The sequence below is a fragment of the Conger conger genome, chromosome 1 (assembly GCF_963514075.1).
Source record: "Conger conger chromosome 1, fConCon1.1, whole genome shotgun sequence".
Lineage (NCBI taxonomy): Eukaryota > Metazoa > Chordata > Actinopteri > Anguilliformes > Congridae > Conger > Conger conger.
Window position 1 is genome coordinate 59,574,853 of NC_083760.1, and position 15,643 is coordinate 59,590,495.

The window sequence follows — 15,643 nt, forward strand, 5'->3', positions numbered from 1 at the left end:
ATATAACCGGAACTCCGAACTGCTGGATAACTTAAATGGAGAACTTATGTAGACCAGGACATGAATTGCATCCGTTCAATCGGTTTCAATCGTATTCAATCTCCTCACTCAAATTCAAAGTTTGAATGGCCCTTGTGCCGGCGTTTTCAGCCCAATTTAATTGACTGATTGGCAACAGTCCTCAAGAGTGGTGAGGTTTTTTGTTTCAATTTCTTAAAAGAAGAACCATTTTCAACCAAAAGAATCTGCTATCTGTAGAAATGAATTATAATTCAGCTCCATGTTTCTGGTCAAAAATGATTGATTTAACAGAACTCTGAAATCAGAATATCTAGATTGGCCAAAATGACTAGTCAAGGACACTTATGAATTTGTAACCTTAAATGTGGTAGTTATGAGGCAGATGTCAAAACCCTCTATTCAAATGATCCGGATTCACCAAAAAGTGATGCTGAAATTCATTTCAATCATAGCTTTAATGAGCTACATATGGTTCATGAAACCACACATCTGACTCTACAAATTGACAAATAAAGAACAATGACATTTACTTTATACATTTACAGAAAGTTTATTTGTAGTTTGAGTTTTTTTTACATACATTTACACATAAAAGAGGGAATGTAATACAGCTAGAATACCAAAAAAAAAAGAACTAAAATACAGAATAAATGCCTCTGGGTTGAATAATAGTGGTGCTTTCTGCCCTCCAGGAGCCAGAATAACCATGCATGGTTTCCCACAGGGCCTCAGGTAAGAGCAGAGTGAGTGACGCTGCAGTGTCAGGTGACTCCTCTCAGGACTGGTTGGAACTCCTCACACACTCGGACATGTCCAGTCTTTTGCCGCTGTTGCACATTTTTGCCAAGTTCTGCCGGTGACATTACAGACAAAACTCATCACTATTCTGCACAAATCTATTCTGCCCCCCTCCCCCGACCCAATACTAACATTAAGTTAATAATCCTAATAATGACTCATTGAAACATACAATACAAAGAATGAATACATAAAAAAGCACTCACGTTGGCTGCTCTAACAATGCTGTTTGGCGACTGTAGTGCTGCCAGCTCATTGAGGATACGCTTCAGGTCATTATTGCTGGGCTGAGCTACCGATGAAAAGGGGAAAAGAGATATTAACAAGACAAATTTACAGAAATAGGATATATTGCTATTTTGAAAGATTCCCTGGCCTTCCAACTTGACTTGCTTAGAACACAATTTAGAACACAGCTGTCCTCAGGCACTGCTAGCAAAAATACCACAAGCAAAGCATTTTTTTTGTTCTTACTGCAGTGCAGAGTGCACCTGGTGCCATGTTGGAGGGTTACTGTATTACAGTCCATACCAGGATCAGGGGCGAATTGTGGCTGTAGCTGCAAATAGCGGTGTGCCAGGAGCTCTGCGATGGAGATCCGCTCCTTTGGGTTCCGCACCAAGCATTTCTGTAACCAATCGCAAGAAAACTTCCTGTTTAGAACATCCAATCACATGTTAACCTGAAGCATTTGCACATAAACAATCAAGTGTTTTATACATTATAGGCAACACGGTACAGAAGAGCTAGTCAATCAAACAAGGCAACCAGTATCCAAAAGTGGATAAGTTGGAAAATCTGAAGAGACAATTTCAGGACAATTTAACCTCTTAGAATGAAAGTTTCCAGCACACCCCTTCACCCAGCCCACCTGAAGAACATCCAGAAGGTCTTTTTCGGCAATGTCGGGGAACTCAATCTCGTGGGATGGGTCTATAATGGCGTGCATCTTAGTGAACTGGTTGGTGATTTTCTGGAAAGGAGTCTTTCCGTACGTCATGCAGTACAGTATGCAGCCCAGGGACCAGACATCTCCTTTCGGACTGATCTAGAAACACACAAAATCCTCCACAATCACTTGTCATGATTAATACTGGAGTGCAGTGGCAGCTGGTGGGTTGGAAACAGGAAGGGCCAAAAACCTTACCTTTTTACATTATATTACATTATAGTCATTTAGCTGATGCTGATATCCTGTGCGACATACAATAATGTGCAAATCATAACCAGGGACAAGTGCACTGAAAACCCTAGAGCGAAGTGCTGAAGTGATCACATGGATAAAAACTTAACCCAACTTTTTAACCCGAGTGGACTAATCAGATAACTGACCAAGTAGCAACCACGGTTATGGCAACTAGAACACCAGGAATAGTAAAATAATTAAATGCAAGTGTGTTCATTATATATAGCAAATATAGCATACATGGCTAATTATTACAGTGAGGTAGGGAGGGAAAGGTGCAGCATGAAAAGGAAAGTCTTCAGTCTGCGCCTGAAAGTGAATCTTTAAAACAATCATTACCCTCAACCTATTTCCATGTACTTTCTTTGATCAACAATCAAGCAATTCATAAGCTTGGTGATTGATTGATTATTCCCAATTTAAATTTATGAGCAGTTCTTTGCATCAACAAGTTCAGAATATTCTTATTCCCATAGATAAACACCTTTATTGAATGTTTATTCTGAAGGCCAAGCAATCAGATCCTTGATGACACACAGATCCTTTAATCTGAATTTCAGATTCAGCCATTTATGCTTAAATCCAAAATGTTATATTAATATGTTACAACTGGTTGAGCCAATGTGACAGCTTGTCAGACACCTCTGCTATTGTAGTTTCACATGACAGAATCAATAACAATGACTAAATGTAGTGGTAACGGTATTTGCGGGTATGAGAGGTGCACTGGTGAAATAAGGAGATACAGTAACTGGGCATAACCAGCAGCTGCTCTACAAAGCCTTCAAGCTCTTCTGAAGATGTCAGAGAATGGCAATATTACAACCGAATGTACAAATGTTTGGATATTCCATCATACAGTGACATGAAAGTATTTTTTCGTTTTTAGTAAAAATGCACAAAGCAAGAGGAGAAACCTGGCACTTTCAGAGCCTTGTTCAAAATCACTGCCCTACCTTGGAGCTGGGCTTCCCAGACTTGGATGATGGGTCTTTGATGGCCTCTGGGGGCATGTAGTTCAGTGTCCCAACCTGAACAAGAGACACACAACATCAACACCCTACTCATATACAACCTCATCCTGAATTGGTTTCCGAAACCTTCATCATTATCAGGGCTAGCCAGTATCAGTAGGGATTAGGACACTTGGACCAAAGCTCCTCCTACTTACCTGAGAATCCTTGACAATGCTTGTCACGTCTGGCTGGATTTTGTTGGAGATGCCGAAGTCGATGAGTTTCAGTGAGGCATTCACAATCACGAAATTAGCTGGCTTTAAGTCACTGTGGACAATACCTGTAAATGAAATACAATTTTAATACAGTCGAACCCTCCTATAACGTGATAGACAAGGTCCAAATCAATTGTGTTAAATGTGTGGTTGCGTTATAGCAACGTTAATGAAAAATAATATTTTTTCAGTTGGTTCCAGCTGCTGTGTGAAGGTTTCAATATGAGAAGCATCAGGCTTAGTTACATAAAGTTATAGAATGTTCATTCATAGTCATATACAAGATGAATGCTCTATAAGTTACCATGTCTGTGGACATGGTGAACATCTGAAATATTAAAGTATTTGCAGATGGTGTAGAGTGCATGTGTGCGCTACCATGTTTATGAATGGTTTGGACGGCTTCCAACATGTTCTTCCAGTAGAACTTCCTCTCCAGCGGGTTTACGGTCTTGCGGTTCCGTAGCCAAGTGTTGAGGTCCAGGCTTCCGAACTCCATCAACATGTAGATGTGGCTGTTTGTGATCTCACTGGAATTAACGGTACACAAAACTGAACTTTGTCTGCATGGACTAGACCCCTTTACACAAGCAGGGCAGAAATTGCGTCACATTCAGCTAGCAGACGAATGTTGAGCAACTTCAAAGTGTATTGAGTGAATTTATAAGACAAATGGTGCCAGACCTCGCAAAAATCTCCAGACTAGGCAGCTCGTATAAGTGCAACATCACAAAAGCACAAATCCTAAAGTTAACCAAGCTAATCAAGAACAAAAATATAAACACCGAATACACAGATGACATCCATAAGAAGCTCAATGAAATGAAAGATGAAAAACATAAAACTATAAATATATCAACCTAAATCTATGAAAAAATACCATCACTGCAAGAAGCACACAGCAGAGTTCTCCACAGGAGCCCCACTTACTAGTCATACAGCTTGATGATCTGGTCACTGTACTGCTGCAGGTGGTTCAGGTGCTCAATCTCGTTCTTGTAGCTCTCCACTGTCTGGGTGTCTGCTTCATCTAGGTTGACACACTTCACAGCAAAGATCTGCTTCCTGTGGTCCAGCACCTGGTACACCTAAAAATACCCATAATCCCCATCAGTGCTGACTGCAATATTTTTCTTATAACCCTGAAATATCCAGGTTTCCCTACAAAAGGCAAACCTGGGCAGTCTGTGGACTAGTGGCTAAGTTATACGACTGGGACCTGGAAGGTTGGTGTTTCAAGTAGCCATGATAAAATCCACACAGCAGTTGGAGCCTTGAGCCGGGCCCTTAACCCCACATTGCTACAGGGGGTGATTGTCCCCTGCTTAGTCTAATCAAGTGTAAGTCACTTTGGATAAAAGTGTCAGATAAATAACAAATTATAATTATATTTATACACAATCGCCAAGTGACCCATACCTTACTGGATCCACCCTGGCCAATCATTTTCAATATGAAGAACTGTCGGCCTTTTATGGTGATGGAGTCGTTAGACAAGGCAGGCATAGATCCCTAAAAAAGAGAAACACTCATTTACATTGCAGATTGGTAGCAATACGGAGTACGACCCATACATTCATAAACTATTTTTCAATGTATAACAATGTATAATAAATAGACAAAATAAACAGATTAGTCTGATAAGGATTCAGAAAGACCATTTTTTACTTGGTAGCAATGGTGCCCTCAACTTCAAAACGTTGCATGTGTATGTCAATCTACAAATCATGCAATTGTTAGAGACGCACATGCAGCAACTGTGAACATAGTCATTTGCATCACATCACACCATATGTACCTAAATAAAAACAGGGAACGTTGTCACTTTTCATTTCCCCACGTTCTGATTTGGACATAATTTTAAAAACTATGCGTTTACATTAAAAATGAAAACTTCCTTTAGGTTCTTTAACTTTCTCCGCTTTTACTGTTGGAAGGCACCACCATGGACAAGAGAACATAACAAGCCTCATATTCACCTGTGGGGTCGGCCGGATGGGGCACCCCTGATTTAGAGGTGTACATGGCTGCTGGGATGCCCCAAAACGGTGAGGAAGTGGAACTGAAGCCATAACTGGGGGGTTCCTTTTCACCACCGGGGTCACAAAGCTAGGAGGGGAAGGACGAGGAAGAACAGACAAATAGTTAGATTGATAGTATCAATAAATACATTAACATGCAGAATGTCAGACAATACAAGCAGCTTCTCTACACCAACTCTGAAACAAAGTGTGGAAATAGGGATGTGTTTTACATTTCTGAAATATTAAAAACTTACAGTACTTTTGTATGAGAACTATTACACCAAGTGCGGTATATTTTGAATTTATTATGTACTGCATGTACAGTACTTCAGGGAATGGCACATAAATCATTTATTGGTTTCTATATGTACAGCTAAGAACAAAAACGTAAGGTTTTCATATACAGGACCAAAAAAAGATACATATATGACTCCTCATTCCTCACCTATTAGCATGAAAGGATTTCTGATTGGGTGTGTCACAGGTGAGGGAAGGATTCACTCTGGCTGGGGGCGGGACTGATGGAACAGGCGTCGGGTCAGCTATCCGTGGAGTGGGCACCTGATTGGTCGGTAACCTTTTGTCCTGAAAACAAACAGGCTGAAAGGTCAAATCCAGACAGTTTGGACCACAGTTGGCAATGGTTCATGGTCGTGCATCAAAAACAAAACAAAGAAATGAGAAAATACTTCATTAACAAGAGGTGAAATGGAGGGCAAAATGAAGCAAACCTCGGGGGAAATGTGTCGGCCAATCCGGGCGGGAATCTTCCAGTCAGACGGGGGATTACACACAGGTTTGTACAGCCCCAAGTTTGTGGGGGGCTTTAACTGGTTCTCCATCCTTTCCTTTGTTTCACTCTGTCCTGTCATGGGCGTGTGAGAAAAGGGTTCCCCTGAAATACACAAATGAAAATATTCATAATTGAGACTGACGAACCAGCAACTCTCCCCTGACCAACAATGTAAAGGGGGAAAACATTGACTTCATATTTCATATTTTCAGGTTCCAACCATAAGCATTTTCTAGCATACCACAGACACTGTTGTGTTGTAACATAAAATATAATAATACAAATAAAAGCAAAGAACAAAATCACTGACCTGTTAGGTTCTCTTTATCGTCAGTGGACAGGAGTCTGCTTTTCCCTGCTTTGAGATTATGTAAAGCCATCTCCAGCAGCTCTGTGGGTCTGGCATTCACCTCAAAGGCTCTCTGCAGTATTGCAGCGCTTTTCTTTGCATTTCCTGTTTAGGGAAGATTGTGCACATCAAAAGTCAGTGTTGCTCACAGGAGTACAGCTTTGTACAATTAGACAAGTTTTATAAAGCCCCACCTTGAGAGAGCTTGAACTGAGCATGTGCAATATGAACGAAGGCAAAGCTCTTGCAGTTGGACCTGGCGATTATGAAATTGTCCTGAGCCTCATCATCATCTTCAATTCTGAAAGAAATCACAATTTGTAAAACAGTAGGGCCAACACAAATGGTTGGTTGTTATTTCAGACCATTACCTGGCAGTATTTAGATATCAGTCCCCTGATCTAAAGCAACTCATATGTGATTTATACAGCCGGATATTTTGCTGAAGCAGCTCGGGTTAAGTACACCACATATGGTGTACCATTAGTACTCCACCTGGGACTTGAACCAGCAAAATATGTGCTGAAAGCCAAGTTTCCTAGCCACTACGCCTTGCTGTAACAAGAAATTACCAAAAGCATAATGAGAAGCACACCTTTGTAACTAAATCCAATATAGATATATAATCCAAGAGCCTTGGACTCATACATATAGAAACCATTCACATCTATAGCAGTCACACCATTTATAAGCGATAGAAAGATTTTCTTTGACTGCCAACTCACGCCTTGAGCTCAGCGAATCTGACCAGCATCCTGGCATAGCTCTCGTTCTGCCTGTATTTGTCCAGGGGCAGACTGGAGAAGACACGGGAATAGTAGTCGATCAGCTTGGTAAGAAGGCTGGAGTCCGTGTGCGGATTGCCCTTCTTCTCCAGATTCTGCAGATAAGCCCAGCACGACTCAGGAGAGCACGAGCTGATGACCTGGTTTAGGTTCTCTGTGTAAACTATGGGGGAAACAGCACAAGATGTTTTCATGTAAATCACTCGGTGTCTAAGCAAAAAGAACACTGCAAATGTTTCAATAAGACAACCTGGGCAAAAACAGGACAGCAAGCCCAAGGATTTGATATTGGTCTTCTGTAGACCACGTTTCCTACAGAATACATATTCACCCAATCAGCAGTGTGCCTGTAACTGGGTTGCCAGTTAATAAGTATAATAAACTTGAAAAAATAACAGGATACATATGGCTTAATACCACTTTAAAGAAAAGAAAAAGTGATAGCACAGGTATTATGTATACAATCAGAGGTAGTACAATAAAGGCATTATGAAACATGGATTCACATCCCTTCTAATAAATGTCAGGGGCCTCAGACTGTTTACTGTCTGCAATCAGCAAAATTGACCTTTGACTGGATATACTGGTGAATCACCAACAAAGTTAAGCAAATGAGAGGCTGGTACCTTCTGCTCTGGTGGAAACCTTCCTGTCTGGCCTGCACAGGAGTGCAGTGGTGGAGTCAGCAGCTACCGAATCCTCCCATGGGTGTGGTTCTGGACTTATGATGGACGGCTGCAAGAGCCAATTGATGGCAAGGACACAAACATGATACAGTTTAGTTCTCATTTAGAGCCTCACCAGCCCAGAGAATTATACAAATATTATCTGGGTTCCTTCAACAGGTGCCTGTGTGTGGTAGACCCAAAATGTGAAATCGTGTTCATAGGGCTGATGGGCTTAAAGCTGCCACACCTTTAGGTTCAGCAAGCTGTAGGAGTCCCCATCTCCACTGCTCTTTTTGGACGAAGAAAAGGGAAATAAGGGGTTGGCTCTTGATCCAGATGTTTGCCTAAAACAAAAATCATTCAATTCAAAAGATTATAAGTTCAATTCACTTACAAGTGTAAACATTTCGACCTTACATAAACCTCTTACATAAAGTCTTTTATACCTTACAAAACATACTTCTCATACGACCAGAAATTAGAAATTCACTCTACTGACCTGGTCATGCTGCTGCACGAATAGGAAGTGTTGCTCTTCTTCATCTGCCCACCATCGTCTTCACTTCCTTCAGCCTCTGGGATGGGGAAAGGCAGGACGGGAACTCTCCCTGGCTGGAGAACAGAAGAGAAAACCATGATAAACCTCTCTCCACTCTCATAGAAACAGTGATGGCCACACTGTCTCTTACATTAGCAGTAATTCATGCCAACACTCACGGTAACAGCAGGAGGTGTGATCCACTCTGACAGAAGTAGAGAGACACCATGCCAACTCCTACAGTACAAGTGATGAATCAAATCCTTTCCTAACAACTAACAATGACAATCCTTGACTAATCTTACAGGAATTAGGACAAATCACCACCATTGTAAAAGAAACAGCCCTGATCCATGCCCACTCTCAAGAAAAGATGTGAAATGGCCATTCTTAAGCTGGGTGCATACTTCATTCAAAGTCAGACTCGAAATCAAACTGCAGCTGAACACATTATGCAGTTACAGAACATTTCCTGCTATTTTAGACCAATTGCAGGCAATCTCATGCCATTTCACAAACATCTCAGCTAGTTCAGCCAGGAAGGACATGCACACTGCAGTGGTCACAGTCCAAAAAGAGTTTCATTTTCTCCACAAACAAGCCATTTTACGTAATTTAGTTCATACAATCTAGTCGAAGTTAGTTTCCTCAGCAAATATGAATCTAGCTTTAGAGCGGTGATGATCCAAATTCACTCAGAGGAACAGCAGAGAAACAACATCAGCCATATGAGACAACAGAGATAAGCCAGGGTATGTCACAAGATAAGGCACAACTACTTTCGGAAGACAGTTCTTAAAATTGCATGTACATCCTGAGAAGAGCACCACCCTACCATGTTGTAGATTCTCGTCCTTTGTGGCCCAGATCTCCAGACTGCCACTGGGACTTCCTGTGAAGCACAATTCTGATCGACCCTGAAAACCAAAACAGATTCCACCTGTTAAACACCTCCATCCACTCCACACTTGCATCAGACGGCTATTTTACACATCTATCCGTGTTGTCTTCTACAGACAACAACCGAGACAGAAGTAGCAGAAATTCCCTGAGTGCCTCATGCTGAAATTCAGTACAACAGAAATGTTTTCGAAATTGTCAGGATGGCCTTTTTGGACTGCACTAAATGAAACTGTCAGATTGTAAAACACAACCTTTCTATCCCAGAAGCCATCCTGTACTTTTCCATCAGCTGGCGCATGCCCCATGACTTACACGTTGATGAAGTGTATTTGCCCGTGCCGCTTACCCCGGACATAACGCACTGCCCAGCTGGAGTTCGCCACTTCCGTCTGAACCGGGGGTCACTTTGTGAAACTCCACGTGGTCTTTCCTGGATTCTTGCGAGTTTGAGGTCACAGGAACTGAAAGAGGACCACTGGGTGAGCTGCCAATAGCTTTCAGAGCACCAATGAAGCAGATTCCACAACCCCTTTCCACAGTTCAGAAACAATTAAACTTAAAAGGTTAGATGTGTAATGCCTAAATCATTGGACAGTTACAACAGCACTAATGTAATATCTCAAACACATAAACAATTTAATATCAGCCCTGATAATTACAATTATGCAGCCTACATTTGGCAGTGGTATATATATTTTCTAGCAACAGAATGAACCTATTTCAACAATAAAGCATTTTGTTGATCATCAGGAAAAACATACATCAGCGAGTGTATTAAAAATAATATAACTGACCCATCAGGTTCTCTTTATCTTCTGAGGACAGAAGTCCGGTTTTCCCTGCTTTTAGATTTTGTAAGGCAATCTCCAGCAGCTCTGTGGGTTTGGCATTCACCTCAGAGGCCCTCTGCAGTATTGAAACACTTTTCTTTGCATTTCCTGTTGGAAAGTTGCGCCAGCAATGAGGTTTGGGCCATTTTATACAGGGGAACCACAGACAACTACTGCTACAAAATGACCTACCCTGAGAGAGCTCAAAATGAGCATGAGCGATATGCACAAAGGAGAAGGCCTTGCAATTGGATCTTGCCAGTGTGAAATGGTCACGTGCCTCGTCTGGGTCGTGAATTCTGCAGAACAGAAAAATACATTCTGAGAATGCACAGAAATGTAAATCTTAATCAAGATAACTGGTAATACATTTACTAAAGTGACTTATACAAGTCCAGCAGGAGCATGGTCCAATCTACACAAAACACAATATAATTTACAACACTTACAATTTCAACCAGAAGCATAAAATGGACCTCCTCATCTGTTTATGAGAATAATTGGTAAAAAAAAATATATATATATATGATTGCATTATCTGAAATATCCTACATACTACACCAATTAAACTTGAGATGTGACATTAAATGTCATGTTTTGTTTTTACATTTGTCTCAAAATATAACTACAATACAATACACAAAACAAAAACAAGAGTGCAGGTACAACTACTTTTTTTAAAACAAACATCAATGTCAACCATTCCAATTTAATCTGTATGTAATAAATGAGGTATCAGCTAACATTAAAACTTATTTATTCGTGTTTGTGCATACCTTGTAGCATATTTTCCTCTGCGTGTTGATCTTGATGTACAAGGCGGGTTTTACATTTACAATATTAGCTCATAATTTCAAGAATGTGTAGGAATAATCTTCAAGCATGATCGGTGGCACATTTAACAAATTTGTACTTTTACGAAACATCAAAAATTCATGTTGTTTGCAAAACCTCTTACGCTTTCAGTTGTGCGAACCGAACAAGGATCCTCGCGTAACTCTCATTCTGGCTGTGCTTTGCAAGTGGTAGGTTGGAGAACACCCTAGTGTAGTAGTCGATTAGCCTGGTGAGAAAGGTGGAGTCGGTGTGTGGATTCCCCTTCTTCTCCAGATTCAGCAAATACGCGCAGCAGGTATCTGGTGAGTTCGAGCTGATGATCTGGTTTATGTTGTCGGTGTTATCTTCGACAAGAAAGATGAAGGTTTAAAGGTAAATCACACCGAACCTTGGAAATACCAAGGATCTAGCTAGACACACAAGCTAGAACATATATTGTGCATACAATTTTCACAAAGCTGAACGAATTTTTGTTTTTAATCACCTTCACTGAGATATCTGGTTTTAATGCTCAGTAGTTTTTGACTCAGCATTGCAAGCTGCATTTGCCTGTCCGTGTGCTCCTCCTCTTCCATATCTGAAAAAGAAATTTGAGGGACTTGAATTAGCGTTAACGATACATTGCTGAATATCTTAAATCGCAAGGTAACGTTATGGTTTTAGTGACTTTAACATTCTTGATCATTTCCATGCGGCATGTCATCTTGACAACTCAGGCCACAAAGCCATGGACTACGAGACAGCGACAAACTATCATTAGCCGTCATACGCCCATCAAATCACATGGATGTAGCCAGCCAGCTAGCTAGCAATCTAACGTTAACGTGGGTACGATTTGATCAGGCTATCTAGCTTGCATAAGGCGCTCAGCAGGGTAAACTAGGGCAGATTATTGTCCAGACAGCTAACGTTAAACAATTGTGGAACGTGAATAACTATAATGTTAGTCTAGAAAAGTTAAGCAAGTTAGCTAGCTATCGGCTAATAGTTAGCTAACATTAGCTAGCAACCTCTGTAGAGCAGTTTTGATTTCTGCGCAGCACACTAAGCATAGCTTGGTCTTGCACTATTCCAATATAACAATCAAGTTATGTACATAATTTAAAAAAACGTGACCACAAACCTTACGAAATTGAATTCGATATTTAGCTAGCTGTAATAATTTTTCACTCTTCAAGCGACTGTTTATTCTGCAGTACTTTCAAATCCGCCACTTCCCATTCTTCCCCCAGCTGATTGGTTGGTTCGTATTGCCGAATGCCTCCCATAGGTCACATGACTACCACCAAATACAAACATCGCGAGAGTTTAAGAAATGTGCTGGGAGATTTTTCGCCATCGTAATATTGATTTTCTTCGACGATAATGGAAGATTTTTATATTTTCAGTCTATCATTTCTAGTTAAGGGGAGGTACCACAGGTCAATAGGAAAAACATAATTTACTCCAATCAAAATAAAATTGTATATTTTGTATCATTACTTTTTTTTTAAAGAACATATTACATTTAGTGAATTTATAATTAAAAAGCACAAATGTGCATTTTTTTAAATCACTTTTTATCTCAGTGGATTACGTCTGAATTCATTTTTCAATTTCAATGTGATGAGTGACTCAATAGCTGGAGAATTACAGAGGGTTTTGAAATTATTCTTTAAAAAAAATAATTTTCCATTTCTACTGCTGTAGCCTATCAAAAGAAACTTTTGATCTGTTGGTTTGCCTCTCACAATAGATGTCATGACTGAGTGTGGTAAATTTACAGTAAACTGTAATATATTACTATATTGGAAACCCAGAATAACAATTTTTACTGCGTAATGTAAAACAATATATGATAAAGAAACAAATGACAAAAGCGGGGGGTTCACTGTATTTTGACGTTGTTCTCACAGTGCAATATACTGTAATTCAGAAAAGAAAAATACAATCCAATCAATAACAAATACATACAATACATACCATCTAGAAGTGACATCTGTTCATGTGGGTGGTGGTCCTAAACCTTCACATATACCTTCATAAACTTCATATTGGTACCTGAGTTCCATGACACCCTCAGAGTTCCTGTCAAAGGGGACAGTGTACAACTGTTTCATCCTGATCTGATGTTTCTGTAGCACTCTTGAAATGGTTGTAGTGTTTACATTGTCAATGTTTGGAAATATGTTGTTGTCTGCGATTATGTTGTTGCATATTTCTCTTAGCCTGATGCTGTTGTTGACAATGACCATCCCAACTATTGTATCCTCCTGTTGAGGAGTAAACATTCTTCCCCTTCCCCCTGTGTGACTGTGTGAGGTAACTGCTGGGTCCTGTAGTGAGTCAAAGACAAATGTGCACTGATACATCTGCTTTTTCTGGAGACTTTTCAAATCACAGTACTGCTGTAATATACACATCAATTTAACTCATTCAGTCAGAATGCTGTAACTGCTGTATAGTACCTGTTGGTTTGCCTGAAAATCCTCACTATTGAAGCCACTGTGGATCTAGGCAAGTTTGGTTGAACCCTCAACCTGCTTCCCTCAGGGACAGGCCATGAATTACCACATGATCAATGACTGTGGCTCTGATTTCATCTTGCTCTGCCTCTGCCTCTGCCTCTGCCTCTGCCTCTGCCTCTGCCTCTGCCTCTGCCTCTGCCTCTGCCTCTGCCTCTGCCTCTGCCTCTGCCTCTGCCTCTGCCTCTGCCTCTGCCTCTGCCTCTGCCTCTGCCTCTGCCTCTGCCTCTGCCTCTGCCTGCATCCATTTTCCCCACCAAGGCTGAAGAATGCAAATGCCAATCCAAAGGTGGCCCCTTTTGTATATGTGGTAACGGGGCACAAACAACAAACACCTGGGTAGGTTGTTCACTGAAACGACAGGCAGGTGTTTCAACAGTACATATACAGCAGTAATAGTGGAAAAATCTCTTCAGTGACAACTACATCTATATTTACCCTATAAACATGCACATTTCAATGCAAGTTTGATCACTTTTGTATAGATGGTAACAAGGCTGCAAACAAAAAAATAGAATAAACTGAATAAACTTTCTGCTCAAATCAGAATGATCTGTCTTACGTATTTCAAGCATATAGTTTCATTTTTCTGCCAAAATGCAGCATATTTCCTTCCACAATGATCAGAATTTTATTGGGTTTCGAACTGAAAGTTAACTGTTTTGTACAGAGTATCTAAATGTCTGCAAAATTTGCTGTGTTTGTACAAACTTTTGCTGGTAGAGAACACTGATTGAGAGGTATTCATGAATTTTGGAAGAAGTGGTGATTGAATGCCTTTAGTATGAAAGCAGTGCAAAAATTCACAGTTCACATAGTCTAATGACATGGTGAATGTGTTAAGTGTTTTGAAAAAGTGGACATGGTATTGAGACAAGTGTGAAAACGATTGTAAAAAACTGTAACTGAAGCTCCTGACTCATATCTTCATGATTGTATGCATTGCACTGCTACCACTCAATTGGGTGATTAGATAATCACATAAATAAGTAGGTGTAATAAAGTAAAAATGTTCCTACGAAAATTGCTCAGTGACTATATAGATGTAAATATTTGTACAGGAAATACTGCATTTTAGAAAATGCCTGTTAAAGTTTTTTTTGGCGTTTACATGACACTGCTGCTACTGTATCTAAATGAACTACCTAAAGTTTCACCTGTTGTGTCCCCTCTTGAACCACCATGGCTGGACTTTTATACAGTGTCGATGAGTGCGAATCCATATATCTTGATGATGTCAATATCAAATGATCAATCAACCTTTATTCAATCAATCTTTGTTTATACAGTAAATGCAATGCAAAAATGAAATAAATAAAAGTAAAGTAATTTAAAAACAACACAATAAAATACATAAAAACATTGCAGAAATGGTAAAAAAATAAAAATAATTTGACAATGAATGAATGAATGAAATTAAATAAGACATAAAAAAATCGAATAACACAGAGCAGTAAGAACACAATAAATGCAATAATAATTTTAAAAAATGTTTCCTTTTGTCTGATATTACATTTTTCTAAATCAAATCATTCTGTCTAACAAATAACACAACAGTTAAATGAAAGAAGAATGAAGTAATTGTTTTGATTATGGATATCTAAAGGGGAAAAATAATTCAAGTGTCATCATCAATTTGAGAACATCTGAGACTGTCATTAGACAAACTGCAGGACAAATGTGATGCCTATTATAAACCTTGCCATTTCTGTTGGGAGACCTTGTGACTCCAGACAGCAAACACTGACGGTCGTTTCTGTTGTTGTGTGAGATAGGTGACATCATATTTGCCCCTGTTGTAACAAAAGGTCCAGCAGTACTTCTCAAACAACTGATCATAGGCCATCACAGTCTATACAAAGAACTCCACCGTGAAAGAAGCCTCATCCATAAACACAGGCATTTTATGACCCTTTAACCTAGCATGTTGATCAGGATTGGATCACTGTCTAAACTTTGGTGTGTGACATTTGAAGGGAAGTATAATCCCGATATCAAAGACCCTGGCTTACAAGCATCAGGTGCAGCAGATGCATCGTTGGAAGCTTGGAGAGCCATCAAAATGTGTACATAATGCATATGTGCGTGTGATCAATAGACAATGGAGATCAGCTGATTGATGACCTCATGTTATTTGTCAAACATGCTACAGAGACAATTCATCTTTCTCACGCAG

General features: G+C 40.0%; 1 protein-coding gene across 1 annotated transcript; it reads right to left on the reverse strand.

Annotated features, from left to right (window-relative positions):
- Positions 1 to 593: 593 nt before the first annotated feature.
- ttk (ttk protein kinase) lies at positions 594 to 12,217 on the reverse strand. The gene is made up of 25 exons (XM_061255704.1): positions 12,087 to 12,217; positions 11,448 to 11,540; positions 11,085 to 11,307; positions 10,319 to 10,425; positions 10,091 to 10,234; positions 9,643 to 9,757; positions 9,229 to 9,310; positions 8,355 to 8,467; positions 8,103 to 8,199; positions 7,814 to 7,922; positions 7,128 to 7,350; positions 6,597 to 6,703; positions 6,364 to 6,507; positions 5,992 to 6,155; positions 5,706 to 5,845; positions 5,216 to 5,345; positions 4,656 to 4,748; positions 4,167 to 4,324; positions 3,615 to 3,766; positions 3,177 to 3,301; positions 2,962 to 3,036; positions 1,691 to 1,867; positions 1,351 to 1,447; positions 1,026 to 1,111; positions 594 to 871 (listed from the first exon to the last, which is right to left on the reverse strand). Exons 2-25 carry the CDS (start codon positions 11,536 to 11,538, stop codon positions 797 to 799), a joined length of 3,027 nt encoding a protein of 1,008 aa, XP_061111688.1. The 5' UTR covers positions 11,539 to 11,540; positions 12,087 to 12,217; the 3' UTR covers positions 594 to 796.
- Between the last annotated feature and the right edge of the window lie 3,426 nt (positions 12,218 to 15,643).